This window comes from Schistocerca cancellata, chromosome 3, assembly GCF_023864275.1.
Source record: "Schistocerca cancellata isolate TAMUIC-IGC-003103 chromosome 3, iqSchCanc2.1, whole genome shotgun sequence".
Lineage (NCBI taxonomy): Eukaryota > Metazoa > Arthropoda > Insecta > Orthoptera > Acrididae > Schistocerca > Schistocerca cancellata.
The window spans coordinates 49,976,482-50,000,823 of NC_064628.1; the positions used below are offsets into that span (position 1 = coordinate 49,976,482).

A 24,342-nucleotide genomic window follows, 5' to 3' on the forward strand; every position below is an offset into this window, starting at 1 on the left:
GAGGGAAACATTCCACGTGGGAAAAATATATTTAAAAAGAAAGATGATGAGACTTACCAAACAAAAGCGCTGGCAGGTCGATAGACACACAAACAAACACAAACATACACACAAAATCTAGCTTTCGCAACCAACGGTTGCCTCGTCAGGAAAGAGGGAAGGAGAAGGAAAGACAAAAGGATATGGGTTTTAAGGGAGAGGGTAAGGAGTCATTCCAATCCCGGGAGCGGAAAGACTTACCTTAGGGGAAAAAAGGACAGGTATACACTCGCACACACACACATATCCATCCATACATACAAGACACAAGCAGAAAATGTCTGCTTTTTCCGCTTTCAACACTACCGCTGCTATAAAAGCCGCCGTTTCCAGTTCACAAACAGTTCCTTTCAGCTATTAAACAACCTTTTCGGCCAGTTTTAATATCTTTTGCTTTATTTCCATTTCCGTTTTTCTCACATCATCGATCATTTTTACCCGCTTCCCACATGTTTTAACGTCATTATTTCTTCATCAGACAATTGTTAGCTTCATTTCCATAATCTGCCACCACCAAACCACCCTTTTAATACATCCTCACGTAGTTTTTTCGAAATTTTCGCGTATTTCTCCACCCTTTAACGTGTTTTGGCGGCAACACAACCACCTAACCTTTATGCACATCATTATCTACCTACACAAGTTCACCATAGGATCAACATAGCCCAGCTCTAACCAACCATTTTTCGCCTTTTTTCACACCAGATCTCCATTTGATTTCTAGTTTTACCTTTATCTCTCCCCATATATTTTTATATTTATTTTCATTTTCATTTCAGCCTCGTGTTCCACTTTCCACCTTCTAGTACCATGTCACCCTCACAACACCTCCACAACGACCCCATTAAGTTTTATTTACATTCCCTCCGCAAACATGCCTTCGCCCTAGCCAGATTACACTCCCATATTTTATTTTCTCAGGCTTGTCTGACATTTGGCATCACCCCCAAAGGCCTCACACTTAAAGTTCCCATCTCTGGCTGCAACCCTTCGTTCCATCAGTCCCTCTACCAGTTCCAAACCGAACAATCCATTGCCCTCACCCACCTAATCCTTCACCTACACATCCACTCAGCCAATCAACACACCCATCAACTCCTGTCCCTAATAAAAGTCCTCAATCTTTCCTCTCCCACATCCACACCGGTTGTTCAGAGCATCCTCCTACAGGCCAACCGCAAATTAGAACAGCATGCCACCCTCCACCTTAAAAAACTATCCAATCTCCTGGTTTCCCACCTCCGGAAAGGCAACTCACTCACCCTTCACAACCATTCCAGCAAACCTCAACCTCCTCTCATTGCACACAAACCTAGTCTCTCCCATCTACTCAATCTCCCACTTCCAGCTCCACTCCCTCCAAAACCTCAAAATTCCAATCAACACAATCTGGAACCACAACACCCCAATTCAGTAGTTAACCTCTCCTCCAAACCTCTCTCCCAATCCGAAACCTCTGTCCTATCCAAAGGCCTCACCTTCAGCCCCACTCCCAGATTTAACCAAACAGCCCTTGTCAAAGATTTACTGTCCTACACCCGTACTCTCTGCTGGAAATATCACTTTGCCACGAAGAAAAATGATCCTAATCCTACTCCTGATGATCCAACTCCCCAAGATACTATCCAAATTGAACCATGCCTGGAACAGTTCCGTCCTCCGTCACAGCGGGACCCACCTCCTCTTCCTCAAAATCACCCTCTCCTAACCTTCCAGGAATTTCTGACTTCCAGCCTTGCCTCTCAATCCTTCTTAAAAAACCTTAATCCTACTCCCAACATCACCACTGCTGAAGCCCAGGCTATCCGTGATCTGAAGGCTGACCAATCCATCGTCATTCTTCCGGCGGACAAGGGTTCCACGACTGTGGTACTTGATCGTCGGGAGTACGTGGCTGAGGGACTGCGTCAGCTTTCAGACAACACTACTTACAAAGTTTGCCATGGTAATCCCATTCCTGATGTCCAGACAGAGCTTTAAGGAATCCTCAGAACCTTAGGCCCCCTACAAAACCTTTCACCTGACTCCATCAACCTCCTGACCCCACCAACACCCCGCACCCCTACCTTCTACCTTCTTCCCAAAATTCACAAACCCAATCATCCCGGCCATCCCATTGTAGCTGGTTACCAAGCCCCCACAGAACGCATCTCTGCCTACGTAGATCAACACCTTCAACCCATTACATGCAGTCTCCCATCCTTCATCAAAGACACCAACCACTTTCTCGAACGCCTGGAATCCCTACGCAGTCTGTTACCCCCGGAAACCAACCACTGATGCCACTTCCTTATACACAAATATTCCGCATGTCCAGGGCCTCGCTGCGATGGAGCACTTCCTTTCACGCCGATCACCTGCCACCCTACCTAAAACCTCTTTCCTCATTACCTTAGCCAGCTTCATCCTGACCCACAACTTCTTCACTTTTGAAAACCAGACATACCAACAATTAAAGGGAACAGCCATGGGTACCAGGATGGCCCCCTCGTATGCCAACCTATTCATGGGTCGCTTAGAGGAAGCCTTCTTGGTTACCCAGGCCTGCCAACCCAAAGTTTGGTACAGATTTATTGATGACATTTTCATGATCTGGACTCACAGTGAAGAAGAACTCCAGAATTTCCTCTCCAACCTCAACTCCTTTGGTTCCATCAGATTCACCTGGTCCTACTCTAAATCCCATGCCACTTTCCTTGACGTTGACCTCCACCTGTCCAATGGCCAGCTTCACACGTCCGTCCACATCAAACCCACCAACAAGCAACAGTACCTCCATTATGACAGCTGCCACCCATTCCACATCAAACGGTCCCTTCCCTACAGCCTAGGTCTTTGTGGCAAACGAATCTGCTCCAGTCCGGAATCCTTGAATCAATTACACCAACAACCTGAAAACAGCTTTTGCATCCCGTAACTACCCTCCCGACCTGGTACAGAAGCAAATAACCAGAGCCACTTCCTCATCTCCTCAAACCCGGAACCTTCCACAGAAGAACCCCAAAAGTGCCCCACTTGTGACAGGATACTTTCCGGGACTGGATCAGATTCTGAATGTGACTCTCCAGCAGGGATACGACTTCCTCAAATCCTGCCCTGAAATGAGATCCATCCTTCATGGAATCCTCCCCACTCCACCAAGAGTGTCTTTCCGCAGTCCACCTAACCTTCGTAACCTCTTAGTTCATCCCCATGAAATCCCCAAACCACCTTCCCTACCCTCTGGCTCCTACCCCTGTAACCGCCCCCGGTGTAAAACCTGTCCCATGCACCCTCCCACCACCAACTATTCCAGTCCTGTAACCCGGAAGGTGTACACGATCAAAGGCAGAGCCACGTGTGAAAGCACCCACGTGATTTACCAACTGACCTGCCTACACTGTGAAGCGCTCTATGTGGGAATGACCAGCAACAAACTGTCCATTCGCATGAATGGACACAGGCAGACAGTGTTTGTTGGTAATGAGGATCACCCTGTGGCTAAACATGCCTTGGTGCACGGCCAGCACATCTTGGCACAGTGTTACACCGTCCGGGTTATCTGGATACTTCCCACTAACACCAACCTGTCTGAACTCCGGAGATGGGAACTTGCCCTTCAGCATATCCTCTCTTCTCGCTATCCGCCAGGCCTCAATCTCCGCTAATTTCTAATTTCAATCTGCCGCCGCTCATACCTCACCTGTCTTTCAACATCATCTTTGCCTCTGTACTTCCGTCCCGACTGACATCTCTGCCCAAACTCTTTGCCTTTACAAATGTCTGCTTGTGTCTGTGTATATGCGGATGGATATGTGTGTGTGTGCGCGAGTGTATACCTGTCCTTTTTTCCCCCTAAGGTAAGTCTTTCCGCTCCCGGGATTGGAATGACTCCTTACCCTCTCCCTTAAAACCCATATCCTTTTGTCTTTCCTTCTCCTTCCCTCTTTGCTGACGAGGCAACCGTTGGTTGCGAAAGCTAGATTTTGTGTGTATGTTTGTGTTTGTTTGTGTGTCTATCGACCTGCCAGCGCTTTTGTTTGGTAAGTCTCATCATCTTTCTTTTTATATATATATATATATATATATATATATATATATATATATATATATATATATATATATATATATATATATATATATTCTCTGCCCAAACTCTTTGCCTTTACAAATGTCTGCTTGTGTCTGTGTATATGCGGATGGATATGTGTGTGCGTGCGAGTGTATACCTGTCCTTTTTTCCCCCTAAGGTAAGTCTTTCCACTCGCGGGATTGGAATGAATCCTTACCCTCTCCCTTAAGGATTGCTAGATTTTTGAAAAGGAAAGCTGCTACTCACCATATACCAGGTGTATCGGTATGAAATGAGCATTTTCTTTTTCTTTTCTTTTTTTTTTTTTTTTTTTTTTTTTTTGTGGAAATGAAACAGTAATTTTGAATTGAAAAGTAAAAAAAATTTATTCAAAGTACTGACCATTGCTTTCTATACATTTTGACCACCTTTCTGGCAATTTGTGGACACCACACCAATATAAATGTTCGTCTTTTGAAGCAAACCAATCAGACACCCAATTTTAGACTTCTTCATAGGAATCGAAGTGTTCCTCAGCCAATGCATGTCCCTTTGATGAAAACAAATGGTAGTCGGAAGGGGCCAAGTCCGGTGAATACAGCGGGTGGGGTGGCAGCTCCCAGCCAAGTGTTTTTTGATTGTATCCTGAACCAGTTTTGCTTTGTGTGCAGGTGCATTGTCATGTAAAAAAATTACTTTGCCATGTCTTCTGGCCCGTTCTAGTCTTTTTTCAATCAATGCATAGTTCAAATTGATCATTTGTTGTCTGTAGCGATTAGTATTCACAGTTTCACTGGGTTTTAGAAGCTCATGATACACCACGCCTTTCTGATCCCACCAAACACAGAGCATTGTCTTCTTGCCGTATCGATCTGGTTTTGCAGTCGATGTTGATGGTTGTCTCGGATTAACCCATAGTTTTCCCATTTAGGATTCTTAAAATAAATCCATTTTTCATCGCCAGTATCAATTTGATGCAAAATTGATTTTCTTTCCTGTCTTTGAAGCAAAATTTGACAAATGGTTTTACAGTTTTCCATCTGTCTTTCATTCAATTCATGTGGCACCCATTTTCCAAACTTTTGGATCTTTCCCATAGCTTTCAAACGGTCAGAAATTGTTTGTGGTGCAACATTTAGCATTGCTGCCATTTGCTTCTGACTCAAATTATCATCTTCATCCAATATTGCTTGCAATTCGGCGTCTTCGAACTTTTTTGGTGGTCTTCCACGTTCTTCATTTCATACATCAAAATCATTATTTCTGAACCATCGAAACCATCTTTTGCATGTTGCTTCTGATAGAGCATGATCACCATATGCCTCGAAAAGCATTCAATGCGACTCTGCAGCACTTTTTTTCAAACGAAAACAAAAAATTAATGCTTTCTGCAAATCATCACTTTCTGGTACAAAATTCGACATTGTTAACACAATCAAAAATATATGATGATGTTTGTTCCATGACTTGATGTATACTAAATATCTTTGACAGATGTCATACCAACCAAACAAAAAAGAAATTAAGGCTCGTTCACAACAAATGTTCCCTATCAACACATTTGTATCTTAACGCTCATTTCATACCAGTACACATGGTAGTGGAGATGTTGAATCACAGATAGGCACAACAAAAAGACTTTCACAATTAAAGATTTCAGCCATAGGTCTTCAACAACAGACACACATATGCACGCACATGCAAGCATGCGCACAGCAAGCATGCACGCACACGCACACACACCACACACACACACACACACACACACACACACACACACACACACAAATGCAACTCACACACACAAGTGCAGTCTCAAGCAATTGAAACGACACTGCGAGCAGCAGCACCAATGCAAGATCACACTTAAACACAATTTTGAATCATACTTAATTTATTAAGAACATTATCTCAGATATTCAAAATCATCATTATTATGCACTTTCATACTACTGCAAATTCATACCTTCAAAAAGTGAGTAAGGACGATCAGGTACTCTGTTCTGATTCTTATCATATGTTGTGCACCAATCTGCAAACATGCAAGCCCGATACAAGTGCTTTGTATCCTGCAAAAAAGAAAAGGTTTGTTAATTGCAAAAAAGAAAAGGTCTGTTAATAATTTCATCTGGCAATAAAATGAGAATAGCAGATACTGTTTTACATCTTTTCTATCTTCATACAGATTTATTCACCAACTAGTGTCAAACTGTTGCAAACGAAAAGATATGGAGGACTTTTTTTGCAAATACAAAATTCTTTGAAAGCATATATTTCTTCTATCAGATTGACTTTAATTTTCTAAACATGATTATCTTCCTAAGAAATTTCTTGAAAAATTATCCTGTGATAATTTCTCACACACAAGTATGTAAAGCTGACATCCCAAAAATAAAACAAAGATCTTTTTATTGCATTATTAAGAAGAAAACCTCGTATCTCAACTGTCAGTAAGCCAATGAGAGGTAATGACCAATGATTAGAGTTGAAATTTTCTATGACAGGTATAATGGTCATCAAAGTGCATTGGTGTTGTTATCAGGTCTGGCAGGGTATCACAAGGATTTGTGAATAGCACCAGATGCTGAGTTATCACTGTGTCAAGAAGCAGAGGTGTCACGCACTCATGTGAGACAGCATTATTGCCACTTGACAGAGTTAGAAAGGGGTCTTATTGTGTGTCTGCACGTGGCTGGTTGAATCATTCAATATCCAGATTTGTGGAGCATTCGGATGCGTCAGTGACCAGATGTTGTACTGCATGGGTACCAGATACAATATTCTGCGCTATTGGTCAGGGAATTGCAGCAGCTGGACTAGTAAATAACCATATGGTGCGAGAGCTGCCATTAACACCACAACACAGACAACTGCATATGGAGCTGTGCTGTGACTGGAAAGCATGGAATGTGTTGCACTGCATTCAGCACGAGTAGTGGTTCTGCACTACCCAAGATGATCACTGTTGACGAGTACGGCAGTGACCTGGAGAGAGGTCCCATTCTTCCAACAGTTTGGAGAGACATAGTGGTGTTACTTCTAGTGTCACGGTGTGGGGAGCCGTCAGATATGACTTCAGGCCAGGGCTAACTGTGACTGAGGGAACTCTGCCAGTACAAAAATAATAACATCTTGCATCCTCATGTGATCTCTCTCACGTGACAGTTTCATGGTGCCATTTTTTGACAGGACAATGCTTATGTGATGCTGAGGTACTCCTGTTGCCAGGAAGATCCCCAGGTCTGTCCCTGATAGAACGTGTGCTCCGGTGTCAGTATCCACAATATCTAGGATCATTTACAACAGTTGTGGACTGGCTTGCCTCAGGAAAAGATATTAAGTCTTAATAACCAAAAAAGTGGATGCCTCCAAGCCAGAGGATACGAAACATCATATTTATTAGTGGGCTCATACTGCCAAGATCTTTGTAAATTTGACTTGATTTTGTAATCACTAAAATAATATCATATACCCTCTCCACGTGTGTAGTTTCATTACATTTCCTCCTCACCTTGTGCATGCTTGACTTTTTTGTCAGGCAGTGTACTGTACAAGCATAATATCTCATACAAAGCAACAATATTTGCAACATTCATTGTATGACAAAAGAATCTGAAAACAAGTATGTAAACACAGAAAAATGAAGTCCACCAAAACCTACTATCAGAATAAAGTAATTGCATGCACAGACTTTTATCATTTTTCTTCTTCATCTTCCTGTGGTATAAAAAAATCAAACAATATGGGGTTTGAAACTTGTTGAGGGATTAAAACTGTATGCTGGACCAGTATGAACCTGAAACCTTACCTTTCACAACCAATGCTCTTAATGACTTTGATACCTAGGCACAATTAATGACATGCCCTCCCAGTTTCACTGGCCCCAGTACCTCCCTCCTACTTTCCATACTTCAAAGAAGCTCTCCTGCATATTTTGCTGGAGAGATACTGACAGAACTAAAGCTGTGAAAGTGGGGTGTGAGGTTGCTCTGAATAGCTCAGTCATAAGAGCATTGTCCACAAAAGTTAAGATTCCTGGTTTGGGTCCTGGCCTGGCACACATTTAATCTGACAGGAGATTTCAAAAGAACACGCACCTTTCTGCAGTGTGAAAGATTAATTCTAGAAACGTATAGTATTTTTCTGAACTTACATTAGTCAGCTGATACAGTGTTAGGAAAGTGTATGCATTTCCTGCAACTCCGTGACAAAGTCCATATCCTTTCGTCAACAAGCCACGATTCCATACAACATCGCCACACTTCAATGCTGTCTTCAAATACTGATCATTGTTAAATACCTAAAACAGAAAAAAAACGTAGGTGTAAACAACAGCAAGGGCCACAAGATCTGTTGCTCTCAGCAGATACACTGTTGGTCAGTTCCCTGTACTGCAAGAATCTTTGATCCTTCCATTACATAAAAATGGTTGACTATCCTGTTTTCCTGAGTGTAATACAATCCTTAAGACAAGTTTATGTTATTATACAGAATATAATTTTTCACTTTTGGCTGCAGAACATTTTTGTCTACTATTGCAATTGTGGTGTTACGCAATTGTTCAGCATCGCACATTTGGTACCATATAAACCCAAACAAGTTTTAGGCAAAGATGGCATAGAAATGACTTACATCCATAGATATCTTTTGTACGATTGTGCATTACTTAGTAACAGCTGTGATCACTGACACAAGTAACATAACACCTAAACTTGTGCTATTAACATACAGGCTATAGCATTATTTTAAGTTACATGCAAATAGCACAGGCTTAAGCATTATGTTATAAGTAGGTGATAACTGCTGTTGCCTCCCTTGCTATGAAGTGGTGCAAATCATCTAAAGGTACTGTTACTTGTATCTGTGCTACGATTTGACAAAATATTTATGCTTGAAAATGGTGTAATGCCAAAATTGCAATGGAGTCTCACCAGCGTGTATCATGGAGCTCGTATTGCTGAAGATTTGGTGTTGTTTGATTCATTTAGCACCAAGGCCCACAAATTGTGTGATTTCAGTTCTTCTGTTGCATTGTCTGAGAATGAAGGCAGTAGCAAGTCTGGCTGAACTGGCTAGCAGCTTAACAGCCAAATGCCTTAAAGGATGCGGTTGGAGAGATTGCTTAAGGGTTGTTTTTGGAAGCCTTCAGCCCTTAAACCACCAACAAACTGTTAGCAAAGCATGTGCGTATCAGGAGTGCTTGAAGGAAGAGAGTAGCCTCTCTGTTTTGGGATTGTAACGTTATGCATATCTAGGCGAACTAATTGGCCACCCAGAATTTTATGAGTTAAGGTGAATTTGATGTATGGCTGAACACCAGCGGGCCCACAACCCGGGGAGCGCTGTGGCCAGTCTGGGTAGTTGAACGTTTCCAGCCAGCCAGGTACAGACACAATGAGTGCATCACCAGAATTGGATAAATCCCAAAGGTGGGAATTTGGATGGCTGATAATTGCACTACTTTTCTGCAGAATATGCTCCAGGAAATGATGGAGTATCAGACACTCTTAAAGATGACCAAGTTACAGCTCTTTAGAGATTTGACAATAACTCACATCAATTATCAATGCAAATCTGAACACATTTATGATCTCAGGAAAATGAGGCGCATCCAGTGTCACAATAATACCTCAATATCTTTAAAACTACAGAAGTTAATATCTCATAGCAAATAAACATTTTCAGAATAACAATCTAAATTAAGAACTTGAAATCGCTTCATGTGATTTCAACAAAGTCATCTCAGACGACAGAATTACACAATAGCTATATCCATGAATATTATGTATCTGTATCTATTGTATTTATTGATTTATGACATCTTATACATCTTTTCAATTATGCAAATGTTTGTCAGAAAATCATATTCTCCACATCTATGCAGCAAATGAATGCAGCATGAGTGCCTCATATTTTGTCATACTTGTGTTTTTATTTAGTGAACAGTTTACTGTTTTGCCAGTAACTTATTTAATTGTTGATTGCAAGTACTATTAAAAACCTTTTCTAATTTAAAAGTGGCCAGTGACTTGCTTTAGTTGACACCACTAATGTGAAGAGTGCCAAAAGAGGCTTGTGTCAAGAAGCATAAATAATTGTTTAAACAATACTTCACAATAATTTGTAGTCATTTATGATGAGCACATTTGTGCAAGAATACTGGCTTAATTATTTATGAACCAATTAGTACTTATGTTCATTGTATATGATCTGAGAATAACAAAAATGTTTATGACGTTTCTTTAACTAAACATTGTTGTAATACATTAGTTTAGTCCAGGAAGTGGTCAGCTTGACTCACATCGTGTCTGTAGAGCTTGAGAATGATGAATTTTTGGTGGGGATGGCCTTCAGCAATGAGAGTTGGACAGTGCAGAACACTGCTGTAGGGACTTCTAGAGTGAAGAACTCAAGGGAGCGACTCTGGACCCTTTATGTTGAGCTCTTGAAGAAGGCCTGAGGTAACGTGCGTGATTCAGTCATGTAGGTGATTGATTCCGGGCAGTGAATGGGCACTACCACATATTAATTCTGAATGTGTTCCAGAATAAGACTTTAACTTTTGTCACTTGATTTGTGGAACAGAGAACAGACAGAGTATGAGTTACTAATCTTTGTACTGCATGTGTTAATTTCTGAATCATAATGTTGAACTCTGAACTATTTTGAGCTGATAAATATTTCACATATTGTGATCATGAAATTGACTTAGTTTTTGCAAGTCTTTGATGACTACTTAGTTTGAGGATTTTGCTACCACTATCATAACACTCTCAACATAACGTTACTGCATTTGATAGGATGCTTTCTATCTGTATTTTAATTGTGTTTTGTAGGACCACTTCCTGTTTATTTGAGATGTCCTTTCTTGAATCAACATTGTTCAAGATAATTCTCTGTGGCCTACATCAATTACAGCCATTAGAATAGAATTATTGTTATTAAATTATTCATTTAACTTTAATTTTGTATTTCTGTATATTTTATTAACTTGCAGTTCCAGCCATTGTATAAACTATTTGACTGCACGATCAGAGCTACAGGTTATTATTTGCAGCAAATTAGCTGTGGGGCATGAAAGCAGATGTGCAGGACTCGACAATATGACTGCATCAAGCAATTCTTTTTAAACCGAGCCATGCATAGCCCCAGTACCTAAAGCGCAAGAAATCACAGGTAAAGACACAACTGGTTTGCTTGTATGCGAAGCTGTTTAGAAAAACAATTACCCAGAAGTAGCTGTTAGGTGCTGTCACAGGATACAGAGCATGCTCAGTATTAAGGAACTGCTAATGCACAGTGTGTGTTCTGCCAGTAACACCTGTCAGCAAAGCTCAGAGCTACAAGATGCAGCTGGAAACCAACTTGACATGAGGGGCAACTTTGTTTTATGAAAACTCAAAGGGCCACTGGGTGGTGGGGGATGCAGTGAGCTTGCATACAAGGCAGCACTGTGTGTCACCCATGCTGGTTCAGTTAGACACTAGGGACTCCACGTCTGATGAACTTATGGCTCGAGTTTAGAATTTACTCTTGCTATGCTGCTCAATACTTAGCCAAGCATTCCTCCTCCTCAATGACTTTATCTTTGTACTGAGTCAGTTCTTGTACATTCAAGCATTTCCTTTGGGGAACAAATAAAGTAGTCAACTGGACTTTATTATGAGGAGGCAATGATTCACAGGTTGCAAAAATTGTTGAAAAATCATGGGCACATTGCTGTATTACTCAATTTTTATTACACAAGCAGTTTTAGTCATTAACAGACTATCTACTGGTGTCTACCATCAACAAAAAATCAAAATAAAGCACAATGAGTCATTACAAAAACAATCCTAAAAACAGTACTCAACATTTGTAACCTACAGAAAATTTAAATTGTGAAATCGTAAACAGATGTGCGACACAACTTATAGCCACAGTTAACCATCATGGCACAAGTCAGTAATTTCATTTGGCTATAAAACATGGGGCTGATGTAGAGTCCAGTAATTCTGTGGTGAAGCACTTGACAATAATGGTGTAACATGCGATTCCCAGTAATGAATGCACTGTGAAAGATGTAATACAAATGGGAAGATCTGGTACACAGAATCAAAGGGCACCCTATAATTTTAAATTAGAGGTAACACTCGACCCATGGTACATGATTGTCTGACTTCAATTCAATGAAAATAGATATGAAAAACATAAGCTAATTGAAAATGACACATTCAGATTTTATCAGGACTGGTTGTTTTGGAGATGCCGAGTGTGGGAGAGCATGGGACTGTAGCTGTTGCTAATGCAAATTTCATAAAATGGGAAAGTTACTCTTGTAACATATTTAATGTGTGTAATCTACCACCATGACTAAATGTACCAGGAAATCCAATCAAATTATACACTGTCTCATTACGAAAGCTTGTTGTAATGAAATAAAAAAGTAAACTGCTTGTTTCTGTCACAGTTAGGAAATGATTCAAGTGGTGATGACTGTTTTCAGATGCGAGATGCCATCTTTACATCTGTATTAGTTGGCTTCAGTGGAATCAGTCACATTTATCGCCATGATGGGGGATATTACATTAAAATAGAAAAGGACAATACGTTTGCCCATGCACAGAGAAAGTAACTACAAAACCCACTCACCCAAACATCATGAAGTAATAATATACAGTGCAGTTTTGATTTGTGAAACTACGTGTCATATACAGATAGAATTTCAGTACTCTTGGCATAATGAGAAAGCATGGTGGTGAAAGTACAGGTAACTGGATAAACAAATTGTTTGATATCACACAGTAATAAAATTTTGTGTTCATGGCAAAAAATGTGTCTCATCTGATGCAGAGACAAAAATAAAGGTATGAATAAGCATGCATTTCGCTAACACATACATTTTTCACTTCAGATTTACCATAGACTAATGTCAATCATTGCTTGCCTAATCTTTGCCTGGGATGGTGATTCCCTAAATGAGGAACAAAACACAAATCACTAATTTTAATGCTCCCTTTAAGACTTTTCAGAACATTTCTTGTAACTTACTATTTCCAAAGGAGGAACTTATACTCTCACCTACAAAATACTGAATCTGTGAGATGGTGTATGATGCAGAGCATCTTTTAACATCTTCTCTTGAATTCCCATTACTGAATTTCATTCTGGCCATTCACAAATCAAATAAAGAAAATGGAAAAAATTGTAAGAACTGCAGCATTTCTCCAGCAAGATATGAACCAATATGTAAGGCCTCCTGTGAATCAGAAGCCAAGTGCTACGCCATAAGACATCACTGGAGCACACCTTCTCTCATTTCTTTTATGTTGCTTAGTTGTGAAACATCCCTCCTGGGTTCAAACAATGATTTGTACTTGATCTGTGTCACATTTTGAAAGGTAATAATTCTAAATATTTCTGCAAGATGATAAGAAAATATCAAGTGAACGCTGATGGACAGTTTATGCACACCAAAAGTAGGTGGAAGATACATCATTGTCAAACTTCTCCTGCTATGTTGTCAGTTCCATTCTACACTGATTTCCATATGCAGATTGATGGAGTGGCTCTGGGAGAATGCAAGAATTCACAGTTCCTTTAAGTGTTTTCAGAGCCTTTGTTGTAACTCAATATTTCTAAAGGAGGCAGTAATGCTTACACCTACAAGGAACTGAATCAAGGCTGTGAAGTGGCATGTGATGCAGAGCTTCTCTTCAGATTCAGTTATTGAATTTTGTTCTGCCTGTTAGCAAATCAAATAATTAGAAAAAATAAAAAATCTACATACTGCAGCATTTCTCTTGCAGTGACTCAGAAGCCAAGCATGTTACTGCTAAGCCAATAAGACACCACTGCAGTGTACTTTCTCTCATTACTTTCACAGTGCCTATGATAGATTATAATCACTCAGAGTCATATCTTCAATTGAAATCATTGAGAATATTCATCAAGATGACAAGAAAGCATCAAGTGAATGTAGATGGATAGTCCTGCACATACCGAGAAGTAAGTGCAGGAGTGGCTCAGAGAGTCTCACATACTGCAAAGTCAGTGAAGGGCTGCCATAAATAAATTTGATAGATGGTCGCATGCTGGGAGACTGCAAAGTAGCACATGATTTCCCCACTGAGTTTTACTGCCATTTCAGTAACTAGGCTAACAAACTAAGCTGTAGGCAGGAAAATCGTTCTTGACCACTACAGCAACCTACACCACAAATTAAGAGCAGGGGATTTTTTTTTAGGTAGGCCTCCTATGAAGCAGAGGTTACAACTGTTACCTCCTGGCTTAAGCATACTACAAACTGACATGCTCATTATGCACACTGCGAATTGACATGTTCATTCAACAGTCGCCTTTTAACTTTTCAACTAATTATCTTCAGTTTTTATGCTTGAAAGATGTCATCTAAGTATATCCGAAAATTCATAAGCAAATAATCTAAGTGTAATTACCATGTGTTTAAGAAGTAATGACTACAAAATGCTGACAAGAATTATTTACAGAAGAATGGAAACACGTAGAAGTTGATCATGTGGAAGATAAGTTCGGGTTCCGGAGCAGTGTAGGAACACGCAAAGCTATATTAATCCAGTGATTTATCTTAGAAAACAGACTCAAGAAAGGCAAACCTACATTTATAATATTTGTAGATTTAGAGAAAGCTTTTGACAATGTTGACTGGTATTCAATCTTTGAAATTCTGAAGATGGCAGAAGTAAATTACAGGAAACAACTTTCACAGAAACCAGACTGTGGTTATAAGAATCAAAGAGCTTGAAACAGAAATAGTAGCTGAGAAGGGAGTGAGACACTGAGAAGAGAGTGAGAAAGGGTTGTAGTCTCTCCCCAGTGTTATTCAATCTGTATACTGAGCAAGCAGAAAAAAAACTGAGGAGAAATTTGGAAAGAGAATTACAGTTAGGGAGCAGAAACAACAACTTTGTGGTTTGTCAGTGACATTATTATTCTGACAGATAGCAAAGGAGTTGGAATAATAGTTGAACGGAATGAACATTGTCTTGAAAAGAGGTTATCAGATGATTATCAACAAAATTACATTAAGGGTTATGCAACATAGTTGAATTAAATCAGGCAATACTGTGGGAAATAAAGTGGGAAATAAGACACTAAAAATAGTATGCGAGTTTTGCTATTTGGTTGACAAAATAACAGACAATGACTGGAGTAGAGTGCAAATAAAATGCAGACTGGCCATAGCAAAAAAAGCTTTTCCAAAAAAGAGAAATCTGGTAACACCATACAAACATTTAAGTGGTAGAAATACTTTTTAAGAATATATTTGTCTGGAATGTAGTCTTGCATGGAAGCAAAATGTGAACAATAAGCAGTTCACTCAAGAAGAGAATCGAAGCGTTTGAAATGTTATGCTACAGAAGACTATTTAAAATTAGATGGATATATTGAATAAATAATGACGAGGTACTGTATCAATTTGGGGAAAAAGTAATCTGCGGATCAACTTGACTAAAAGAAGTAACCAGTTGATAGGACATCCTGAGGCTTCGGGGAATCATCAATTCAGTAAGCAAATAAAGCGTGGGAGGCAAAAATTGTACAGGGAGACCACAATTTGAGTACAGTATACAGGTTCAAAAGGATGTAAGTTATGGTAGTTACACAGAGATGAAGGAGGCTGCAAATCATGGACTAGCATGGATGGAGACCATGACAACAAGAACAGCTCAAGATGAATCAACTATTTGGTCAACGGGCAGCTAACAAATCAGAGTAGAATGGTTCTTTGAAGGTACAGCTTTGAGGAAATGAATATTTGAAAACACTGAAATTATCAGAGTAATAGTTTTTGCTATTGATACCTGCAGAAAAGCTGTTACTCTGCGAAGTATAGCATTTCAGCATTCGGCTTTGTTATCAACCCCAATGTATTATGATAAGCTTCTTTGCTGAAAAAGTAATTTATTTTCTCAGGGATCACACACACACACTGATTGAATGTCTTACATCTACATCTATATCTACACAACTACTCTGCAATTCACACTTAAGTGGCAGATAGAGGGTTCATCGAACCACTTTCAGACTATTTCTCTACCATTCCACTCTCAAACAGCAGTGGGAAGAACAAACACCAACTTTTCCATCCAAACAGTGATTTCACTTTACAATGATGATTTCTCCATATGTAGGATGGCATCTACAAAATATTTTCTCATTCATAAGAGGAAGCTGGTGATTGAAATTTTGTGAAAAGACCTTGCTGAAACAAAAAATTCCTTTGTTTTAATGACTGCCTAGTCAATGTGTATTTAGTATCCAAGACAATCTTGCCCTATTTCACAATAATACCAAAATGAGCTGCCCATCCTTGAATTTTTTTGAAGCCCTCTGTCAATCGTATCTAGTATGGAACCCATACTGCTCAGCAGTACTCTAGAAGAGGATGGAAAATTGTAGTGTGGGCAGCCTCTATAGTAGACCTGATACATCTTCTAAGTGTCATACCAATAAAACAATGTCTTTCCTTCACCTTCCCTACATCATTATTTATCTGATTATTCCACTTTACACTGGCTGTAATTGAAATCCCTACATATTTAGTTGAATTGACAGTCATTAGGTCTGTGTGATTTATCGTGTGCTCCAAACTTAACAGATTCTCTTTAGTACCCATGTGGATGACCTCAAGCTTTTAATTACTTAAGAGTCAATTGAGATTTTTTGCACCATACAGATATCTTGTCTAAATCATTTTGCATTTGGTTTGATTTCCCAGTGACTTTACTAGACAGAGGCATTGTCTGCAAACAGTCTAAGAGAGCTGCTCAGATTGTCTCCTAAATTGTTTATGTAGAGGTGAAAAATGTATGTAACAGCAGAATTGCACATTTTTTGATACCTTTACATTTGTGTCTACATAAGACAAGACACATTTTTGCTGTGAATACAAAATTTGATTACTGTGTGACATCAAATAATTTGTTTATCAAGTTTTCTTGTACCTCTAATTTCACCACTATGTTTTCACATTATGGCAAGAGTACTGAAATACTATCTGTATATGGTACCTGGTTGCACAAATCAAAAGTGCACCATATATTATTACTTCATGACACTTGGGTAAGTTGATTTGTAGTTAATTTCTCTCTGTATGGGCAAAAGTATTGTTCTTTTCTATTTCAATGTTAGGGCCACCATCATCGTGACAAATGTCATTGATTCCATTGAAGCCAACTATTAGGGAAGTAAAGATGGCCTCTCACAGCTGAAAACGGTTGTCCACTTGAATCATTTCCCAACTGCGACAGAAACAAACAGTTTATCTTTTTCTTTCATTATAACAACCTGTTTCTTTCATTATAACAAACTTTTACCATAAGATAGTTATCAAAAATGTATAACTCAATTGGATTTTCTGGAACATTTTAATCATGGTGGTAGATTATACGCTTCAAAGATTCTCATGCCATGTGCTGCACAAGCAACTGTTACATGAATAACTTTGTCATCCCTGTGCCTAAATTTTAGGACATGTGCATTACCTACTATTACGTTCTCACACCATCCCGCACTCAGTATCTGACAAAATCTAGCAGAATACTTACTGCATCACTTTCAACCAGCTTATATTTTAATTCCATTCATAGAATACAATGTCAGATAACCTCTCTGCATTTCCATCGAAGACACACTGCACCATTTCGCTTGTTATATCAAAGTATTTATCCATGGAAACGTATACAGCAATATGAATAGAATTATACTAGTCAATATGACAGCAGCAGCATAGGCCGTAGATTGCAGCCATCACTGTGACACTTGGGTGAAAAGGGGGCCCGATGGCCATAGTCAGTGCCAGTGCTCATTGTGTTGTGAGCAGATTCTGTGGCACAGAGTGTTCAGAAGTGGACACCCAGTCTAGATCTCAGACACAAAAATATTTTGTGCTACACTGCCATCTGTGGCAGGCAAAATGTGAAATTATGATTGTACTTCCATTAGATATATAATTTAAACATAAAGGCAAAACCCAGTAGAGCAGGTGGACTTTAACACACTTCTTAGCACCATTTACCTTAAGACCCCTATCAGACATGGCATTGGATGGTTCTAGCAGATGATAACATTTCCTCAGCCACCTTTCACATCTTAAATTGTAACCAGATGGTGCAAGCTGCTGGACACAGAGCTCTGTGGATGGTCATGTTTGCCACTTAACAGATTGGTTCTGTCTTAGCAGTTGTACAGCTTGCCCAGCAGCTTTGTTTTTTGTCCAAAGAATGCACTATTTTGAATGGTTTTGAAGTGGCATACTGTTTCTCCGGCTACTGTATGTGATCAGGTAAAGGTATGACCTCACAGAGTATGTTGCACTATTTGGTAACTTCACTGCAGATGACCACTAGAATGGTGTTGTGATTAAATTGGTAAATCTCTAAGCTGTGGATAGTGTATACGAATTTTGTTACTTGTACAAATTTTAATTCGTTGTAAGAATTATTATCTTAGAATGACAACATCAGTTGTACCATTCAAAGTATCATACACATTTGTGTTTACAACTTGAAAAGTGCACTGGAGGAAGGCAAGGATAAAGTCTCCTCTAATTTACATGATGTAAGTAGACCTCAGTCAGAGGATGAACTCAGCCTTCAATTGATAACTGTTTTGTACTTTTAGCAGTTCCATATCCTTAGGTATTAAACATGGCTTCAACTTGTGATTTCAACAGCTGCAGCAACACAAAGTGTGATTTCTAAAATGGAAGTCCAGTTTGTAATATCAACAGTATTATGAAAAAGATAAACTACTACTCATGGTAAAGATGACACACCGAGTCACAGACAGATATCACGAAAAGACTGTTGTTACACATTTGAGCTTTCCACCAAAGCCTTTTTCAGAAAGGAAACACACACACACACACACACACACACACACACACACACACACACACACACACACACACACAAATGTGCGCGCCAATCAGAATGCAAGAACTTCAGCAGCAATCCCGGAGTGGGGTAAGGAAGGAAGAGGGATAACAGGATATGGGTGGGGGGAGGGGTGGAGCATGCAGAGACTAGATAGTGGAAGGATGAGGCTGCCAGGTAGAGTGTTGAGAGGCTGTGGGGGAGGGGATCAAGGAGCAGAAAAGGGGAAAATACTGATGGGTGCAATGGCAGAGAGTAGCGCATAATGGGGGTGAGGGCATGTGAATTGAGAGCAGGTGATAGGACAGATGGGGGTGGAAACTGTTGGGTGGTGGCTGGGTGTGAGGACAGTAGGTTACTTTACATAGAGGCCAGAACGATTTCAGGAGTGGAGAATGTTTTATAAGGATAACTCCCATCTACACAGTTCAGAAAAGTTGGCAGTGGAGGAGAGGATTCAGATGGCCCATGTTGTGAAGCCGCCATTGAAATCAAGCATGTTATGTTTAGCAGCATGTTGTGCCACAGGACGGACCACTTTGTTCTTGGTCAGTTTGGTGGTGGCCATTTATTCTAATGGACAGCTGGTTAGTAGTCATACCAATATAAAAACCTGTGCAATGAGTCCAGCAGAGCTGGCATATGACATGGTAGCTTTCACATTGGCCCATCCTCTGATGGGGTAGGATAAGTCTGTAACAGGATTGGTGTAGGAAGTGCTGGTGGGTGGATCAGGCAGGTCTTGCACCTGGCTCTTCCATCTGTGAGAAGAGGTTGGGCCACCTGTGAAAGCAGCCATGTCATACACCAGCTCTGCTGCAATATGATACTTGTGAAAAATTCAATACCTCACATCTTTTTGTGCCTTTTCAGCAATGATGATCTTTGCCTTGATCGAGTTTCAGTCAGGCATGACAGCTTTGCTTAGTTAGCAATGGCTACAAGTGCTGGGCCTGAATCTAGATCCAGAACAAAAAAGTTCACTGTGTCATTTAAAATTCAAATACGTGCACAAGTAACATTCATGAATCATGAGTAAGGTGAAATTACTTGTGAGAGGTTGTTAATGTTTATGTTTTCATAGAGCACTTGCCACCTTTTTATAAATGGTTAGTTCAATAACCAGTTTATGAAAAACCACCTACCACAGGAACATTATTCAGCAGTTGGTGGGTAAAGCTTTTAAATTGCAAAAATACTTTGAATTGTCATAGAACTTTAGGAAAACAGATATTGTCTCAAATCTCTTATTCATACAAATATTTAATCATGACTAAGGATTATAGAACCATTTATGTGGTAGAGTAATTTCAGATTCTGTCCAAGGCATTGGACAGACTACTTCCATAACATCAGCAACAAAGAGTTTACGCATCCACCAACTACTAGTCCTGATCCTACCTTAGGACCCATCCCCTCAATTACAGCTAAGGAAGTAATGCTTGCCATCAGCAAGATGAAAAATGGAGAAGCAACTGGGCCAGATGACCTACCAGCAGAAATCTGGAAAATGATCAGAAAGCCTGCTTCAGAATTCCTTGCCTCACTCTTCAACCGAATCATCACCAAAAAACAACTTCCACAAGCACGGAAAACTAGCATAACAGTTCCAATCTGGACGGGAAAATGAGACGTGAATGATTGCTCGACTTACCGCCATATTTGACTCCTCTGTCATACTTTAAAGATCTTTAAATGGGTACTTGATAGCATACTCTGAAGTACTGTCTCTGTAACACCAAACCAGTGTGGATTTGTTAAGGGGCACAGCACCATCAATGCTATACATGCCACGCCTCTTTTGATGGAAAAACACAGAGAGAGACAGAAGAGTGTACACATGACATTTCTAGACCTAGAAAAGGCTTTCGATTGTATCCCACACGATCTTATTTGGTGGGCTCTTCGCTGGGCTCTTTGCTGCCATGGTGTCCCTGAAGAGTACGTAAACTGGGTGCAACTTTTGAACCTTAATTCCACTAGTGTTGTTCGGAGTCCTGCTGGAATTTCTCCGTCCTTCAATATCACTGTGGGTGTTCATCAGGGTTCTGCCCTTTCACCATTGCTATTCATCCTTTGCACGGATATGGCAACAGTCGATATACAGACTTCACAGCCCTGGACCCTTCTTTATGCAGATGATGTAGTACTAGCCGACCAAGCCTGTCCTGAACTCCAGCGCCAGGTTCAAACGTGGAAGGACAGACTGGCTGAAAATGGACTGCACCTCATTGTCCAGAAGACAGAGTACCTAGAATGCACCTCCCAAACCAGAGGCACAATAAGGATCGACAAAGAAGACCTGCAGAAGACCATGCATTTTAAGTACGTAGGGTCTGTCGTCACCTCAGACTGCGACACAACTCTTGACACTCGGATGAGGATGAATGCAGCTTGGCTCAAGTGGAGACAGGTCACTGGAGTCCTCTGTGATAAAAAGGTGCCTCAGTATCTAAAGGCAAAAGTATATAAGACCATGTTACACCCAGCAGCTGTGTATGGGACTGAGTATCGCTCTATAATGACACAACAGGAGCAAAAGTTACACACCATGGAGATGAAGATGCTTCGATGGTCCATGGGGATGTCACCACATAAAAAATACAGACGTCCAGCAAAGGTTTGGCGTTGCGCCAATCACTGAAAAAGTGAGGGAAGCCTGTCTCCACTGGTAAGGCCACGGTATGAGAAAGCAAGACAACTCATTTGGAAAAACAGCATTCCACATCAACTCAGGAGGAACACGACCACAAAGAAGATCAGCAAAGAGATGGACTGACAACATCAGGGGAGACATACACGTTGTTGGCTTAAGACCAGAAGATGTCAACAACAGGGAGAAATGGAGGAGATGTAGCAAAACAGCAGATCCCACAAGACGAGGTTAATGCTTGGAAAGAGAGAGTAATTTCAGATTCTAGTGAGCATAGTGATACTTTTCAAATGTCACTTGTTATAATTATGCTGAGTTTACAATTTCTAATAACATGCTTCCTAACATACCGAAAACAGTGGTATTAATTTACCTATGGACTGATAGCCATACAGAGCAGTTTTCTCTACTGGTCACTTGTGGTAACCATTTTGTATAGTCAAAACCACTGTACTGCAAAGAGATTACAGGACCTTTAAGAAAGCTACATTATGTGGCTGCATGAAAATCAGGCAAAATGCAATTCAGGTCATTCAGATACTTTTGAGCAAAAAAGTACAACATACAGAATGTAGCAGAGGGAGAATAAGGTGCTATTGCAAGGTCTAAAACACAACCCTAATACTTGCATTCACTGACTCACGTTTTATTAGCAATACCTTGTTTTTTATATATATCACTGTAAAAGTATGTTATAATGTATACACACCTGACATTAACGGCATAGTTACAGCCATGCTACTTTAAGCCTGTGATTTTTTCGGTGCTGCTCAATGTGTGTGTGTGTGTGTGTGTGTGTGTGTGTGTGTGTGTGTGTGTGTGTGTGTGTGTGTGTGGTACGCGCATACCCAAGTTGTGCTTCATTCTGATGTTGTAACTGGTATACATATTGGTAATCTTCTTGTCGACTGTCTTTTGTTTATGACTGCCAGTTGAAAACAGGATGTCATTGTTATGAAGACTACAAACTTGGGCCAATATGTATCAAGCTACAAGGACATTACACCTGTTATTTATATCAAATCTTGTGGTTTTATTGTTTTAATTACTAGAAAATGTTTTACAAAACTGAATTTCAGAGAAGTATTCATTAAAAGATGATTATCATTGTAAGTTCTACCACACTTTTCACAAATTGAAACTTATGATTTTTTATGGTGTGTGGAGGAGGAGGAGAAGGAGAAGGAGAAGGAGGAGGAGGAGGAGGAGGAGAAGGATGGGATTTTGGGGGGGGGGGGAGTGGGGGTGTATGTTTGAAGAAGTGTGTTCCGGCACCTAAAATTTTAGAAATTAAGCACTGGATAAATGTGTAGACAGACAGCATGCGGGACTCCAAACGAGATATACATCTTCAAAAAATTAATTTGTGGATTAATACTGATTAAAAAAGCACATGTCAGTGTTAGAAACATGAGTGAATGCTATACAGGAATAATGAACTTCATTTAAATCCAGTTTAATAAGAAAGAAACTCAACTAAACCATAAAGCTCTGAAATACAATATCACAGCAAACATAAACGAAAATAAAGTAAGATGCATCACTGCAGATTTCAGTGTAGCCACTACAACAGAAAAACTAGGTAAATTCAATCACTTCAAAATTGCCTTACAATTTATCAAAATAGAAAAAAGTAAATGAAAACTTAATACAGTAGAGCGTCGATTATCCGAACGTCGGTCAACCGAACGACTGCTTAACCGAACTGTGTACTCGCTCGCACCTGTTACTCTCCCACCCTACCGTCCATCATCCCCCTCACTCCCAAACCAAGTTTCCCACAGTAGTTGCCGCACTGGGCCACCACTGGTGGGACATTGCTTCTAATGGGGCCTTCACAAGGCGCTGCTGACTGGCCAAGCCGCAAGTCACTGTGTTTCAATCAGCACACTTCTGTCGGCTTGGCACTGGCAGTAGAAGTAGCGGCAGTACCAAAGCTGTTCACAGCAACAGCTGTGCCCGCTTAGAGTTGAGGCGTGCCGCTCCACGCAGTTTGAAGGATTGCGCGCCCCCAAGAAGAGCTTCTCACGGTGTGAACAGTCACCTTCTGTTCTCTGTTACGACCACTTGTTTGCTGCTGCGTGAAGAACTTGAATGCGTATGTAATATGTATATAGTTTTGTTTAATAAACTGTGCCACATACTATATATTCCTACTGAAGTTGCCTTTGTATGTTACTTTGTAATACTAAAATAGATGCCTGTTCTTGTGAATAAATTTACTGTACAGTACTTCTTTAGGCAAATAAACATGTACAGTTCGATTATCCGAACAAACCAGTTTTCCGAACACCCATGTCCCCCAATTATTTCAGATAATCGACACTCTACTGTAATGATATTATAACCTTAAAAAGCATAAATAATAAATTAACAGTTGGTGGAGCTGTGGTCACTAAAGTGGACAAAGGCAATTTGTTTGTCATTATCAGAGAGGATAATTATATTAGCACAATCATACACTTCTGAATGAAAATGGCATTTATGAAATAGCAATACATCCTCACCAAGAAGTTCCAAACAAAAATTAGAAAGCTGATAGATGACAGTAACTTTATGATCATGCCAAATGAGAAAGAAGAATTAAAATTGATGAATCCACAACTGCCTACACCGAGAGCTCAACCAAAATTGCATATAATGGTTATTTGGATTGCTTTGACTGTAAAGAACATTAATTATCCCCTCTTACAAACTAAATA

At 40.0% G+C, this 24,342-nt stretch overlaps 1 protein-coding gene across 1 annotated transcript in view; it reads right to left on the bottom strand.

Moving 5' to 3' along the window:
- Window positions 1–24,342, bottom strand: part of LOC126176934 (lanC-like protein 2) — a 119,870-nt gene that overhangs the window by 19,198 nt on the left and 76,330 nt on the right. Inside the window, exons 7-8 of the mRNA XM_049924127.1 lie at window positions 8,244–8,390; window positions 6,057–6,159 (exon numbers count right to left, since the gene is read on the bottom strand). Of these exons, the coding sequence (XP_049780084.1) occupies window positions 6,057–6,159; window positions 8,244–8,390 (250 nt within the window). The remainder of the gene's footprint in view (window positions 1–6,056; window positions 6,160–8,243; window positions 8,391–24,342) is intronic.